At 37.2% G+C, this 17,192-nt stretch overlaps 1 protein-coding gene across 2 annotated transcripts in view; it reads right to left on the bottom strand.

The window, feature by feature from the left end:
- Positions 1-17,192, bottom strand: part of DPP10 (dipeptidyl peptidase like 10) — a 747,248-nt gene that overhangs the window by 260,023 nt on the left and 470,033 nt on the right. The window contains exon 8 of one of the 2 annotated variants that reach the window (XM_081579274.1): positions 7,632-7,647. The exons of the other annotated variant lie outside the window; for it this stretch is intronic. Coding sequence (XP_081435400.1) covers positions 7,632-7,647 — 16 coding nt within the window. The remainder of the gene's footprint in view (positions 1-7,631; positions 7,648-17,192) is intronic. 2 annotated transcript variants of the gene reach the window in all.

The raw sequence follows: 17,192 nt of genomic DNA, 5'->3' as shown, positions 1-17,192 counted from the left end.
CTGTTAACTTCCTGCATGTATTCAGGGGTTTATCCATAGAAATGTTAATGGGGGGGGGCACAAAACTGAAAGGTCATTTAATACAAAATATATCTAATTTAACAGTTGAAGAAACAGAGAACTTGGGAGGTTGAAAGATTCACCTAAAGTTGTTACCAAATTAAACGTGGGTTTGCTCACGCGACTTGCAGCAAAGCCAGTCTACTGACACTCGGTTGTGGTGAGGAAAATGCAATCTTTATTTGCAGTGCATCGAGCAAGAAGAATGGGTAGCTCATGCTCAAAAGACCCAAACTCTCTGATGGCTTTTAGGCAAAGTTTTTTTAAAGACAGTGTTAGGAGTGTCATAGGATGCCTGTTTAGCTCATGGATCGTTTTCTGATTAGTTGGTAGTGAGCTAATAGGGTGATATTTAGGGTATTTCAATCAGCAACTTTCTGATTTCAACCAGTCTGGGTTTGCATGCTTGTGGTCATCATGTAGTCAGTAACCTCCACTGGGTGAGGGTCTTAGTTTCTGCAGAACAACTCAAATATGTGCATCAGATTCTTATCTACAACCTTCAGAAGGAACTGTTACTCTTTAGTCCTGTAATTCTTTAGTTCTAAACATTAACTGCTTCAATCTGCTCTTTGGAACTTGAAAAAGGCCTGGGAGATGAAAACCATTTTTCTACAAATGAGAAACAGGGGACACAAAGGGGTATTTGTAACTTGGAGGGCCCCACAAGCTCCTGCTTCTTTCTTCCCACCTTCTTCCCCTTTCCTTGGATACTCCTCAATCCTGAGGACAACAGGGGTGGAACAAGAAAGAGAATACAATTTTAGATATAGAGAGTAATCCTAAATTCTGCAAGTTTTAGTTTTTGGGGTTTCAAAGTTATACAATTAGTGTTGTTCAACTAGTAAAGAACAAGACTTTCTATCTCCCTATGTAATGCTCATTAACCCAAGTAATGATTCTTTAGTTTGTCTCTATAGATTTCCATTTTGTGAGACAGAACTGCCAAATGTATGTATATATATATATATATATAGAATACACAATGCAGACTTAACAGAATTTAATGTGAAAAAGTTTTAGAATTTAGTCATCAATTCATACTTTGGTAACTTTGTAGTTTGTATTGCTGCTGTCACAAGAGCAAGACTGCTAAAACCAAGCAAAAAACAAAAACAAACCAACACCTAATTAAATATTACAATAGTTAATAACATTCTGAAATCCAGATAATGATAAAAGTGAAATATATCATATTTTACTTGAGTAAGTTCTGTGTTCAATTCTAGTCAGCACATTAAGAGTGTCTTTGGCAAACTAGAACAATTCCTATAAATATCAGCCCAAAGGGTTCGAATGATGAACGCCTTTCTTTTTTAAAAGTAGGCAACTGGAGCCAAATTGAAAAATATTCTAGTACAGTAAGTCCAAAAAAATGGACATTTACAAGATAAATAAGTGAATGAGCATGAAATAGAATGGCTTAAAATAAAATTTTATTTTTTTCTGTTCTCTAGGCATTAATTCTAAAAAGACTGGTTCAGACCCAAATGACTACTAGCTTTGCCTATACAAAAGATTAGAGAGAGACTCGGATTGGTGTCAGTGTTAAATTGACACAGAAGTTTTCAACACTGTTATGCTGTTGTGTAAATTTAAATTAGATGGTATCTGCTTATAGATTATTAATCAAACAGAAATATTCAACTGAAGTTTCCCTCATAATTAAATTTTTATTTTGCATAATACGACATTTGTACTTCATCTGCAGCTGCAATCTCACTGATATAAAAGAAATGTCAACTTCAAAGTTGCCACCTCTTACAAATTATAAATTCAGCTTTGTGGATTAATGTTATAAGTGGTCTACTCTTATGCTAATTAAATGTGAATGAACCTTCCTTTAGAGGCAATCAAGCAGAAATCATTTCCCCAATGTTATGTAAAAAGAGATTACCTGAACACTTTAGTCCTGTGCATTTCAATACATATAATGAAATCAGCTAATGCATTTAAAAGGATTGATATATAAATACAGATTTCATAAAATCACCATTGTTACTGTTCTTTTTCAAACTGTATGTTAATGAATCTGGTAAAATGCATTAAAATCGGCATCTTTCATTTGAGGGAAAATTCATTTCTTCTTTTAGTTATTAAAATTTATTGAACATGAAGTTTATACTTTTGAATTGGAGAAATAAGCCCCTAACAAACCTTCTCTCACATAAATAAGAGCTTTGATTTCTGGATAAATACAAAAAGCAGATTTAGTTGACGGCTTCAGAAGCTGAACAAAACGGAATTTCCAAGAAATAAGTTAAAACTTTGAGAAAGTGACCAGCACATAGTTGATCCCCATTTTATTGGTGCTTTATCCTTCGGGTTACATCATGAGAAATGCTAGGCAGGAGGAAGCACTAGCTGGAATCAAGATTGCTCGGAGAAATATCAATAACCTCAGATATGCAGATGACACCACCCTTATGGCAGAAAGTGAAGAAGAACGAAAGAGCCTCTTGACGAAAGTGAAAGAAGAGAGTGGAAAAGTTGGCTTAAAGCTCAACATTCAGAAAACTAAGATCATGGCATCCGGTCCCATCACTTCATGGGAAATAGATGGGGAAACAGTGGAAACAAGGGCTGACTTTGTTTTGCTGGGCTCCAAAATATCTGCAGATGGTGATGCAGCCATGAAATTAAAACACGCTTACTCCTTGGAAGGAAAGTTATGACCAACCTAGACAGCATATTAAAAAGCAGAGACATTACTTTGCCAACAAAGGTCTGTCTAGTCAAGGCTATGGTTTTTCCAGTGGTCATGTATGGATGTGAGAGTTGGACTATAAAGAAAGCTGAGCGCCAAAGAATTGATGCTTTTGAACTATGGTGTTGGAGAAGACTCTTGAGAGTCCCTTGGACTGCAAGGAGATCCAATCAATCCATCCTAAAGGAGATCAGTCCTGGGTGTTCATAGGAAGGACTGATGTTGAAGCTGAAACTCCAATACTTTGGCCACCTGATGCAAAGAGGTGACTCATTTGAAAAGACCCTGATGCTGGGAAAGATTGAGGGCAGGAGGAGAGGGGTATGACAGAGGATGAGATGGTTGGATGGCATCAGTGACTTGATGGACATGAGTTTGAGTAAGCTCCTGGAGTTGGTGATGGACAGGGAGGCCTGGCGTGCTGAGATTCATGGGGTCGCAAACAGTCGCACATGACTGAGCAACTGAACTGAACTACCTTAGGGTAGATGCAGTTTTGGAGGAGATAGCTAAAAAGATTTCTGGTCAGAGGAACTAGGAGAAGCTCTGAGGTAACAAGGGCTGCCAAAGAGTAAGGGGCAAAAAGGAGCAAGTTGGAGGGGGAGAACATTAAACATTAATTTATACACAAACTCAGCTCAAGTTTCTAGTTGATTACTGAATCACTCATGTGGGGAGTGGGGCTGGTGAACAGAATTAAAGCAAATTACAAATAAAAATTACCAAACAAGGAAAATGTGAGTCAGAAAGCAATGCACGTGTGAAGGACTGCAATTCAGGTCTTAACAAGTAAACTGCCTGCTAAAATTATATCTATGTCTGTATCTATATATATATGTAATCTTTGGGAAAATAAAACAAAACAAAATCCAGAGTCTATACAGCATAAGAGTCACAATGTCCAGGACACAATCCAAAATAACTAGACATATGAAGGTCAAGAATGTGACTCAATTCCAACATAAAAATCATCAACAGATGACAAGCAGATGGCTCAGAAGTTAGAATTATCAGATGAGGATGGATAAGTAGCTACTATGTTTTGTAAGGTTAATGAATATGCCTTCATAATGAATGAAAATAGGAAATTTCAACAAAGATATAGACAATACAAAAAGAAATAAAAGAAAATGCTGGAATTGAAATAAACATCTGAAATAAAATCACTAAATGAGCTTAACAGCAGAAAAAAATGACAGAGAAAATCAGTGCACTTGAAGACCTATCAACAGATTTCATTCAGTGAGAAAAAAATGAGAGAAAAAGAAAAGATTTTTAAAAATGGACTAAGCCTGAAGTCAGGAACTTGGGAGTAATTTCTAGCTTTACACACTATCTAAAGGACATAGAAGAAGGTCAATGTAAACCCAAAGTAAATAGAAAAAGGACATAGTAATGCTAAAAGAAAAATTAACAAAATAGAAAAGATGTGAACAGTAAAGAAAATAAATAATGCCAAATCTTGTTCATTGAAAAATACTTTGATTAAAATATTCAACTAATAATAGAAAAGTTACATATCACCAGTATCAGAAATATCCTTCAGATGTTAAAAGAATAATGAAGTTATATAACAAACAACTTTTGAACTGTGAAAGCTCATTCAAGGAAAAAATATGTAACTTGGATAGTCCTATATTAATTATATAAGTTGAATTTTTTATTAGTTAAATGCCTTAAAAGAAAAATTACAGTTTCAGATGGCTTCTTTGGTAAATTCTGCCAAACAATTAGGAAAGAAATAAATCAATTATACATAAACTCTTGCATAAAATAAAGAATACTTCTTAACTCATCTTATGATTTTGACACTATTTAACAAAAAGAAAGACATAAAAACAACATTAACACACACAGATAAACTAATAGTGTACATGAACATATATATAAATATTCTTAACAGATTAACAAATCACTCCTGGAAAATTTTCTCAGGAATGCATTGACATTATCTAAAATTAATCATTGTAATTAATCCCTCAGATTCCGGCTTCCCGGCTGGCTCAGGAGTAAAGAATTCGACTGCAATGCAGAAGATGCAGGACACATCACAGGTTGGATCTCAGGGTCGCGAAGATCCCCTGGAGGAGGGCATGGCAACCCACTCCAGTATCCTTGCCTTGGAGAAACCCATGGACAGAGGAGTCTGGCAGGCTACAGTTCATAGGGTCGCACAGAGTCAAAAACAACTGAAGAGAATGAGCACAGTCCCTCATATTCATGAAACTAAGAAGAATATCCATATGATCTTCTCAAAAGTTGTAAAATAAACACTTGACAAAATTGAACATTATGACAGAAATTTTCAGCATACTATTAATAGAAGAAAACATACAATCTGAGAAACAGCATTATAAAAGAATATTTCTACTTCCTGGTGGCTCAGACAATAAAGTATCTGCCTACAATGCGGGAGACCTGGGTTCAATCCCTGGGTGGGGAAGATCTCTTGGAGAAGGAAATGGCAATATATTTTTGCCTGGAAAATCCCATGGACGGAGGAGCCTGGTAGGCTACAGTCCATGGGGTTGCAAAGAGTCAGACATGACTGAGTGACTTTATTTTCACTTTCACTACTTCTAAAATTATGTTTAGTAATGAAATATTAAAGACTTTTATTCAGAGATCAGAAACAAGGCATGGTGTCTATTCTTTAAATTTCTGTTAATTATTATATTAAAAATTCTAGCCATTGTAATGAAGCAAGGGAAAAAAGTCACAAAAAAAGAAAGATGCAAATTTCTTTTTTCAGATGACATGATTATTTCTATAGAAAATCCTCAGAAATCTCCAAAACAACTTTTATTTTTAGTAAATTTAGCAAAGTCAGTGGCTACAAGGTTAATATAAAAAATCTATTTTTTATATCCTAGTATCAGAAAAGCATTAAAAAATTATTCAGCTACCAGATCAAAAATAATATATGTGAGTAAATTAAACAAAAGATATGCAAGAAATCCACACTGAAATCTAAATAAAGTTGCTAAAAGATTAAAGAAAAACTAAATAAAGACATACATCATGTTTACAGATTGGAAAATGAAATACTCAGGATGTCAGTTCCCTCAAATTGATCTATGAATTTACTGCAAATAAAATAATTCTGATAGAGATTTTTTAGATTTGAGAAGTGATTCTAAAATTTTATGAAAATGTAACTTATCAAGGACAGGTAAAGTGATTTTTCAAAGGCAAAATTTGAAGTGTAACATTACTGGTTTTAATAATTACCATAAGGCAGTAGTAATAAAGACAATGTATTAAAAAAATACTCCAACCTTCATGAGACAGATTAACAAATACAAATTGTATATTTTAATGTGTACAATGTGATAATTTAACATATCATAAACTCATTAGCACAATCAAGTTATTAACAAATCTATCACCTTACAGTTACCATTTGTGTGTGTGTATTAGAAAGAACAATTAAGATCTGCTCTTTTAGAAAATCCCAAATATACAATGCAGTATTAGCTTTAATCACCACGCTGTACATTAAATCCATAAAACTAATTCATCTTATAACTGAGTTTGTACCAATTAGCTAACATATCCCCCTCTCCTCTACCCTCATCCCCTGGTAATAATCATTCAATTCTCTAGTTCTAGGAGTTCAGCTTTTTAAGACTCCACATGTGAATGTGGTAACACAGTATTTGACTTCCTGTGCCTAGCTTATTTCACTTAACATAATGTCTTCTGGGTTCATCCAAATTATTGTAAATGGCAGGTGAACAATGTTCCAAAGTATATGTGCACCACACTTCCTTTATGCATTCATCTGTTGACAGGCATTGAATATGTTTTTTCTTTATCTTGGCTATTGTGGAGAATGATGTAATGAACATGGGGGTTTAGGCATTCCCTCAGGATACTGAAATGGCAACCCTCTCCAGTGTTCTTGCCTGGAGAATCCCAGGGACAGGGGAGCCTGGTGGGCTGCCGTCTCTGGGGTCACATAGTGTCAGACACGACTGAAGTGACTTAGCAGCAGCAGCAGAAGCAGCAGGATACTGATTTTGTTTCTTTTGGATACCTACTCAGAAGTGGGATTTCTGGTTGACATGATAGTTCTATTTTAATTTCTTTCATGTATTGTTACCCAGTAATCTGCAGGATATATTGTTAATTAGAAAAGTAACAAAAAGAAGCAATGTGCAGAACCATATTTAGGATGTTATCTTTTGGTAAGGAAGTGACGACATGGACTGATGGGTGGATTTACATGCATATATTTGCTTATGCTAAGAACAAATTGAACTAGAAATATAAACTGAAAATGAATTAAAAAGGTTAGCCAATTGGGGGAGAGAAGGAAAAGGATGGGGAAGACAGCAGTGGAAGTTAGGATTTCTCACTTGACTGTTGGCGAGCTGCTCTACAACATGCATCTTTGTTGCTTTGAAGAAAGAGAGAAAAAAAAGTGTGTGCGCCACAATGAAAGATTCCCACATGCTGCAACTAAGACTGCAGGCAGCAACATGAATTTAAAATATGTTTAAAAACTGCGTTAGAAAGACAAAAAGAAGAAAGTTGTGGGCTCTAGATCAGGGTAGAAAACTTTCTCTGTAGGAGCCAGAGAGTAAATATTTTAGGTTCTGCAGGTAACATAAGTTCTTTTCTTTCCTTATTCCCCCTCTCTTTCTCTCCCTTTCTCCCTCCTCTCTCCTCTCCTCCCTCTCCTAGTCCCTCTCCTCCTCCTCCTCCCTCTCTCCTTCCTGCTCTCCCTCCTCCTTCTCTTCTCCTTCTTCTTTCTCTCTCCTCCCCTTTATTTCCAAAACTATTTAAAAATGTTAACAATATTTTATTTAATGAGTCAGGCTATAGCCTGATTGACAAATGGCTCACAGTTTATTGGCACTTGCTTTAGATCAAAGCTGTCTAATCAAAAGTTCTGTGAAAATAAAAGGTTTTTCTTTTTTTTTTTTCCCCTGCACTATCCTTTACAGTAGCATAGGGGCATATGGCTATAGGGCACTTGAAATGTGATGAATACAAAGAAGGCACTGCATTTGTACATTATTTAATTTTAATTAATTTATTTAGCCACATATGGCTAGCAACTACTGAAATGGACGGCATAGGAAACCAAATTTTTTCCAAAACAATGTTTCCATCTTAATTTTACAACTACACGTAGCCTGGGGGCTACACCAGTAAGTTGTTTCTCATCTAGTTGATTATTATTGACGAAATTATGTGTGTGTGTCATCCTGGAGGGCACTATGTATGTGTGTGTGTGTGTGTGTGTGTGTGTGTGTGTGTATGTGATAACTGTTCAGTTGTGTCTTACTCTGTGATCACATGGACTGTAGCCCACCAGATTCCTCTGTCCATGGAATTTTCCAGGCAAGAATACAGGTTGTGATTCCGTTCTCCAGAGGATCTTCACAACCCAGGGATCAAACCCAGGTCTCCTGCGTTGCAGGCAGATTCTTTACCATCTGAGTCACCAAGGAAGCCTCTCATATTGAGTATTATATATAATACTCAATATGTTTTCTTAAGATTTTCATTTTTAGTGTATTTATTTTGCTTGTATGGTTATCTGTGTAATAGTTGCCTCTACCTCTATGTTGTACAGTCTTTGCGAGAATGCTGACATCTGTTTTGTTCACTGCTCTAGCCCCAAAGTCTAGCACAGGACATGGTACAATGTAGGCATGTAAGAAGTATTTGTTGAATGACTGGGAGGTCCATGGTAAAGAGTTCCTATGGTTAAACAGTCTGGGAAACACTGAATAAAAATGTTTTTTTCACAGTGACTTTTATATATTAATATGGACACTGTGAATTTTCAAAATGGGTTGTTAATCAAACCACTCCACAAATATTGGGAAACTTTGCGTTTTGTGTTTGCTTCCGAAATACTTATTAACATGTTGCTGAACACTAATTCTTGATAAGTGGCAACTTGAGAAATGCTGTTCTTGGTTTTATACTAGAGGAACAAAGGTAATTCTTACAACTCATATATGTTCTAGCCCAATTCCAGACTTGAAATCAAACCTTTTTTATGGTAAACGGTGTTTTGTGTGTGTGTGTGTTTAATGGAATCAAAGTTTAAAAGTATTACAAGAAGAAGTCTGATATGGTTTAAAAAATGGTCAGCATGATGCAGAATTACAATCAGTTGGAACCACTGACTTAGGAAATCCCATGGATATGGCTCTGGCAGGGGTTGTCTGCTGATTTTAAAAAATTCATTATTTAATATATTTGCCAGACTATTCACCCCACAGGCAAGATTAATTGCAAAAACATTATAAGAATAGTAAAGACAGACTTTACTTTCCAATTTTTGCCTAGGGAAATCTTTTTCTGCAGAAATTAAGAACCATTTTCTAACGCGTATCACTTTCCACATTTCATCTGCCCCCTTTCTTATGCTGCATAGCCTGACCAGGTCAGATGCCAGCATGTTCATTATCATGAAGTAGAAATCTACAAGATATAAAGATTAAACAGGGTCACAAAGTCTCTACCTTTTTTTTTTTTTTCCACTGAAACATGATGTCTATTCTCCTATCCCGTGAATCTGGACAGGCCCTGTGACTGCTTTGAGTACTAGAATATAGTAGAAGTGATGCTAATAATTTTGCTCTTTAGGCCAGAAGATACTTTCTGCCTCTTGAGACACTTCTTATAGGAGTCCTGAGCAGCCAAGTAAGAAATTCAAATACCCTGAGACCATTAAATTGTAGAATTCATGTGTCAATATGTGACCATGTAACATTTGGTCAATAGTTTCAGCGGGACCCAGCCTCCTAGCCATCTACTGCAAAACACCTCCCTCTCCAAGAGATCATCTCCAAGACACCAAAGAGAAGCCTACTTCAACCTTTCATGCCTGCACATTTACAGCTGAATACCATCAAGTGATCCCTGTTGATGTCCAATGGGAGAGAACAAACTCTTTACCCAAATTCCTGACCCATGTAACCACAATGTATAATGCAATCCTGTTGTTTTATTCTAGTAACTTTGGAGCTGATGCTACAATGATGCATAATTAGGATAGAGTGAAATAATTCTGAGTAAAATGTTACCAAAGAGGCTAAAAAGGAACTATTTTCCTAGTAGTCCTGACAACAGAGAAATTTAAGAGGGAGTACTTTTTTAGAATGTGACCTGGAACATATGTAAAACCTAAAGAAAATATTCACTGTACTGTTTCTCCATTCTTTGCTTTTTGGACTTAAATTTCTCTTCTATTTAGAAATAATTTGAAAAGCTATCTGAGCCTCAGTTTCTCATTCATAAAAATGGAGATTATAATATCTGATCATCTCATAGAGATGAAAGATTATAAACTACTTTAATTACAAAACAAAGAGAATGAGAAGATGAATGTTAACTGAGTGCATAGTGCATAGCAAGCATGTACCAATTTTTTCTTCTTCCCCATTGCTGACTGGTGACAAGAGGAAAGACTCAGCATCAAGAAACTGAGTAAAATTAATTGCAAGGTATTAGTTGAATCACTAACATTGCTGAGAATTCTGCTATAATTTGATAATTGTTACATATCTACTGATCTGTGTTATTTATATTGAGATTCAAATTGTTATTAACAAAGTTAATGTCAATTGTTATTAACAAAGTTTATGAAGTTAAAACTGCTAAGAAATATGAAATACTCATGTTGGTCACTAATGATGATGATAATGATGATGTTTGTGAGTGTGTGTGTGTGTGTGTGTGTGTGTGTGTGTATGCTCAGTCACTCAGTCATGTCTGACTCTTTGTGACTCAACAGACTATAGCTTGCAAGGCTCTTCTGTCCATGGAGTTTTCCAGGCAAGAATACTGGAGCAGGTTGCCACTTCCTCCTCCAGGGGATCTTCCTGACCCAGGGATCAAACCCACGTCTCTTGTGTCTCCAGCACTGGCAAGCAGATTCCTTACCACTTGTGTCATCTGGGAAGTCCTGATGATGACAGTCTACTATTTCCCTGGACTGAAGACCTCTAGATCCATGTCTTGTCTCAAGTTCTTATACTAGGTGGTGAGCACAATGGAGATATCTACAGAAAAGATGCTTGATCTTTGAATTCCATTTCCCTTAGTCACGTAGGAAGCCAGTTTCTGGGATCATAATAAGATTCAGGTCCACTAAATGCCTATCCTCAAAGGACAAGATAAAGTTACACAACTTCCTAGAGTCTTTTAGCACTTCTGAGCAGCATTAACTCCATGGATTATGGTCATTTGCAGGTACCACTGAGAACCTTGTTGTTTTCATACCTACAACTTTGTATGGGTCAGTGGTTTGTTAATTCTGCTTAGCAGGGTTATTTTGTATAACAGAGTTTAGTAGTGTGTGTGGCTGAGCAAGAAGCTTGGTAGTACAAAGATCAGGTCTGAAACTGAGAACCTGGACTCCAGTTCTTAATCACATTTTTGCTATATGACCTTGAGGAAATCACTAACTCCTTGAGCTTCAACTTCCTCATTCATAGAAAGGGGGTAATAAGCCCTGATTCACTGACCTATTATGAAGTAAAATGACATAAGGCAGGTGACAATACTAGAACAATCATATAGAGATCTGCAAAAGAAAAGCACTTTAATCACACTACTACTGAGTACTTACTCTTTTTGAGTCAAATTATTTTTTGCAGTTGAGCTGAGCCCAGCGATCACAGAAAGACAGAGACATTTATGTGTGAACCTTTTTAGATTGATGTCATCCCATTTAATTATTTCTGGTCTTGTTTCCCTTGCTTGAGGAGATATATCCAAAAACTTTTTCCTAAGACTGATATCAAAGAACTTTCCACTAAGAACACAAAAGCCCCACCAGTGTAAACTCCAAAATATGAGCCTTAGTCATGCTCCTTTTATTTCTCTCAGATGATTAAATGTACAGTACATAAGGATGTGGACTCTACAATACATCTTTGCTTTGTCACTTTCCAGAAATTTGACCTTGGTCAAGTGATTTAACCTCTTTGGCCTTCTTTTCCTTATCTGTCCAATGGATATTTGTCCAAAAAATATATTTCTTGAAGACTTCACATTCAGGTGCATTTTCCAGAGCTAGAAGATGGGAGGGCACCAAGGCAAGGAGGGAGGAAAGGGAGAGAATGACTGAACACATGAAGGAATTAACGTTGCAAATTTTTAATAATGAAAGAGCCAGAGTAAAGAATATATGAGGGATAATCCTTGGCAGAATGCTTATTCTTGTAATGTCTCTCTAATATTGAGATTGTTTCCAAATAAAAATTGTTTTTAAAAGAAAAAAGAAATAATACCAGCAAATCCCTAAGTTATATGTTGGAAGAGCTTGAGATTGCACCCAGCAGCAGTTTGGGCATCTGGAAACAACCTTTGACTCTATGTTGCTTTCTGATCATTCATTAGCCCTCAGAGAAACCCAGTGGGCTTGAAAATTTTTTCATTTAAAATTTTTTAAATCATTTCTCTTATAAAGTTTGTGTGGCTATGAGAGCTTCTGACAGAGTAGGCACTCCACAAATGCTTGTGTTTTGCTTTTCCTCAAACAGATATACATGATTGACAGACATCATTTGCTTAATGGGATCAGGTGTTATATCTGCGTGAATAGTCTTTACTGTGGCGTTTCTCATAACCTGACTGCTGGAAAATATGCATCAAGATGAGGTGCCAGCATAGCATAGTAGCCAAAAGCATGGACTATTGAACAAAACTGCCCGGGTTCAAATCCCAGCCTTTCCACTTATTAGCACTATGCCCTCGGGTAAACAACTTGCCTTCATTCCTCTTAGAAAATGCAGACAAAAAATTACAGTGTTTTGTGACTTATCAGAAGGTTTGTTGTTCAGTTGCTAAGTCTTGTCTGACTATTTCCCGTGGACTGCAGCACACCAGTCTTCTCTGTTCTTCATTATCTCCCAGAGTTTGCTCAGACTCATGTCCACTGAGCCAGTGATGCCATCCAATCATCTCATCCTCTGTTGCCCTCTTCTACTACTGCCCTCAATCTTTCCCAGTATCAGGGTCTTTTCCAATGAGTTGGCACTTCACATCAGATGGTCAAAGTACTGGAGCTTCAGATTTGGCATTGGTCCTTCCAACGAATATCCGGGCTTGATTTCCTATAGGATTGACTGGTTTGATCTCCTTGCTGTCCAAGGGACTCTCAAGAATCTTCTCCAGCACCACAGTTTGAAAGCATCAATTCTTTGGTGCTCTGCCTTCTTTATCAGAAGCTAACACTTATAAAATGTTTATAATAGTATGTGGTATGTAATAAACACTATGTAAGTATTTGTTAGAGAAATAAAAATTGCCTCTGAGAAGGAAGACTTGAGACAATAGAGATTTCTGGGCCCCCCATATGACTGGATGAATCAGAATCTCTTGAGCCAGTGGCACTTTAACAAATGCTCTAGATAATTGTTAGTGACATTAAAGTTTGAAAGCCGGTGCTTTGGTTATTAGGGGCCTTGATGAAGTGATTCCACAGAGGCAGCTAATATAGTAAATTAAACTTTGCTTTTTCTGTCAGTATCTTAGGTCTAAAAAATCCCCAAATCCTTGTGGAAGATTTCTCCCCAAATCAAATTAAATTAACCAATAAGATATGCTTCTGGAATGATTAGCATCTCAAATTATAGATGAGTCAGTGGGTTTCCTTGGTTTGTTTTTTCCAGGTGGCTTCTCTTCCTTGATCAGTTTCCCCAGGATAAATGTTGCGTACTGCCCACATCTCTGCTTGTCTGAGGTATGGATATAAATGAGGCCCCTGGGAGTTTGTGATACACTGGAAGATAGCTCTTTACCCTGAATTAGTCAGTCCAGTCTCTATGCCTAGTGGAGAAAAGCTCCAATAGGAACTGCCAATTAAGCATGATGATTTTAGCAATTTTTTTTTCCAGAAGGGAATTTAGAGTTGTTACAGAAAAGCTGTTAGCTTCCACATTAATTTTGTCATTGGAGTAAATTTCAATAGTTAGACTGAATATCTTCATGATGCATGAAAGTCACATCGTGGTCACATTATGAGACCATGATGTGAGGAGAGCTTTTCCTGTTAAGGGGCCTTCCCTGGTGGCTCAGACAGTAAAGAATCCATCTGCATTGAAGGAGACCCAGGTTTGATCCCTGGGTCGGGAAGATCCCATGGAGAAGGGAATAGCTATCCACTTCAGTATTCTTGCCTGAAGAATTCCACGGACAGAGGAATCCTCCATAGGATCACAAAAAGTTGGACAGGACTGAGTTACTAACACTTTCACTTTCCTGTTAAAGGTAACAAAACCCACAGAGACCTAGGCACTGGATTCAGAGCATGAATATTTGAGCAAAGAGGAGGTATAGAGCCATGCTGCCAGCTTTTGTTGCCCCTAAGAAGCAGTGACTTTGTGACTTTAAGGCCTCAAAGGGACCCAACATAGGTGTTCACTATTTTTACAGATGAAGTTCATAACTGACACAATACAAAAAAAATATTATTTTAACCACTAAACTGGCCTTAATCATAATCATCAAATAATAATTATTATCACATGAACTGTTTTACCTGCTGTCCCCTGTGTTGAAGCCCTAGCCCCCAGTACCTCAGAATGTGACTGTATTTGGTAACAGAATCTTTAAAGAAGTAAATGAAGTCATTAGAGTAGATCCCAAGCCAGTAGCACTTTGTGTCCTTATTGTAGAGGGGACATCTGTATACGTATAGCCACAGAGGGCAGAGCATGTGAAGACACAGGGAGAATGTGACTATCTACAAGCCGAGGAGAGAGGCCTGAGAAGAAACCAACCCCACCAACACTTTGATCTTAGATATCTAGCCTTCAGAACTGTGTGAAAATAAATACCTATTGTTTAAGTCCCCAGCCTGTAGCACTTGTTCATGGCAGACCTAGAGAACTAATACAATAATAACTACAACAGTGCTAACATTTTACAGCACTTGCAAAGATTCGTATGATCTCATTAAAATTCACACACACTAAAGGACATAAAAGCCTACTCTGAGACGGGCACTTTAATATCATCAGTGCAATTTTACAAAAGAAGAAACTAAAGTCTAGAGAAGTTTGCTGATTGTCATGAAGTTCCATTATTAATCAGTAATGAAGATGCAAATTACACCCACGTCTTCTCTCTACATGGCTTTCCTGGCTTTCCTCCTGCTTCAGAAGGATTTGGCTCTATGGGTCTCCAGGTAGGAGGAGACAGAAGATGCAGTATCTGCCTAATGCCTGACCTTCTTGGGCCTGGAAATCAGGGAGCAGCTGGGACAGTTTCTGATGGTTGGGGGCCCTCACTGCCTTGGCTCTCATCCTTGTTGGGACAGAGGGAACATCAGGGCTTATCCAAGAGCTGTGTTGATCCACCCCACCCTCCCGACCCCATTAAAAAAAATCTCCTGTTCTTTAGTAGTCTCACCTTTGGCTGGAAGGGTGGTATTATTTGAGGATTTCTCCTGACTTTCAGTGACCTTTTTGAGTCCCGACTTGGAAGGAATTAGAAACCAAAATGCCAGGGGCTTCTTTTCCTACATTTCTTACAACTTATGCTCTATCTCAGTTGGGTTAGTGGAGAACATGTGAGAGATTACTCTTTATTCTGCTTCATTTTCAGAAACTGTGTATTGCCAGCTGCTCAGGAGAGGGAGGTATGTGTTTGTGATTGTGTGTATACCTGGACTGGAGTTATCACTCAGGTTTTGTGGGTGTTTTTCAGCAAATGTACATTATTCTTAATTGTCCCATGAGGTAAGGCAGACATTGTCAACTTTGAAATATTGATCAGTTTGTTCTCTTCTAGAAGGCCTCTCTCTCCTCTCCTTTTCTAAAGAATCCTACTTAGACATTCATGCTTGGTTCCTATTCAGTCTCCCCTCAGTATTTTCCTGAAAATTTCAACTGAATACTGTGAATTCCTACATTCAGTGCCATAAAATGTTCCACTTAATGATATAATGCCAGTTCACATTAAACAAAGCGATATTTGTGAAGTTATTTACCAAAGCTGTGCTTAGCCTCTTGGAACATACTTGAGACCATGAACCTGAATCTCATTTCTTTTGACCTCTTCATTAAAACTCTGCTTAAAACTTAGCAGAATTCATTTGGCAATTTATCAAGCACTGTTTTATGCCACTAAAACAATTACTGTCTCAAAATATTGCCTTGTTCTTTCATCAATGTGGAAATTCCCATGTATTTATATCTTTCCTGACAATTAAATTGCAATCTTCTCAAAGGCATTTTGTCCCTGCCATGGGTAAGTGTTTAATAGATCACTGTATTAGTTTTCTATGTTGTAATATTACATTGTCACAAACATAGGGGCTTAAAACAACACAAATGTTTTATCTTACAGCTTGGTAGGTCAAATGTCTGACAAATGTTTCACTAGAATTGAATCAGCAGCAGCAGAATCGAATCAAAGTGTGAGCAGGGAGGCTTTCTGTATACTCCAGGAAAGAACCCATTTCCTTGCTTATTCACATTGTTGGCAGAATTGAGCTCTTTGCAGCTATAGGGCTATGGTCCTTGTTGCTGGCTGTCAGTGGAGGGTATTTAGCAGCTTCTAGTGGCTTCCAGGTTTCTTGAATTCTCTGGCTCATGCCCTCACTCCATCTTTGTGGCTTTTGGGTAACTTTTTCTCCTTCTTCTTCTGCTTTAAAGGACTTATGTGATGACATTAGATTCACCAGAATAATCCAGTATAATCTTACTGTTTTAAGATTTAGTGATTTCTAGCCTTAATTCCCTTTGCCTTATAATTCAATGTATTCACAAATCCCAGGGATGAGGATGTGGACATTTTGGGGGACCATTATTCTGCTCATCACAATCATCAACCATGGGTAATTATAAGGATATGATCCTGTCCTGCTGCTACAGTCTGAAATTCTGCTTTAGGCAATTCTGAACACAAATTGAATTCAGCCACAGAGCTGGCACTTTCTTAGGAAGTGGTGAGCTTCGAGCTACTGTATGTACAAGGAAAAACTACTTTTGATCCTTCAGGAACAGGGCTATAAATGAAAAAGAGCCCACAGGGCTGCTCCACTTATCACTAATGATGGTGCCTATGAAATGTCTCCAGAGGACTCAGAATCTGCACACTTGAAATCCTTTTCAAGTTGAAGTTCTAAAACAGTACCAAACTCTCACTTCCTTATGATGATGCTTCAAAATAGAGATCATCCAAAAAAATCAAAACTAAATATAATGAAGCAAGAGCAAGGTTTTATTATCATTATTATTATTATTTATGTTTACTCCAAAGTCCAAGTATGCAGTCTGATCCCTGATGGGCCTGTTGTTTCTTTACATTCTACCCTGGCTGTTTAGCCCCTTCTGTTAGTATCAAAACACATCTATCTAAAACAGCAATTTTTTTAACACAGGGTAAAGATAAAAAGTAGAAACTGAAGATTTCTTCCAGACGCATGATTAATCAAGGTAAAGTT

The sequence above is a fragment of the Giraffa tippelskirchi genome, chromosome 3 (genome assembly GCF_054371585.1).
Source record: "Giraffa tippelskirchi isolate mGirTip1 chromosome 3, T2T-mGirTip1v1.2.pri, whole genome shotgun sequence".
Taxonomy (NCBI): Eukaryota; Metazoa; Chordata; class Mammalia; order Artiodactyla; family Giraffidae; genus Giraffa; species Giraffa tippelskirchi.
Note: the sequence above shows the minus strand (reverse complement) of the source record. Positions and strands in the feature narration are given on the sequence as shown.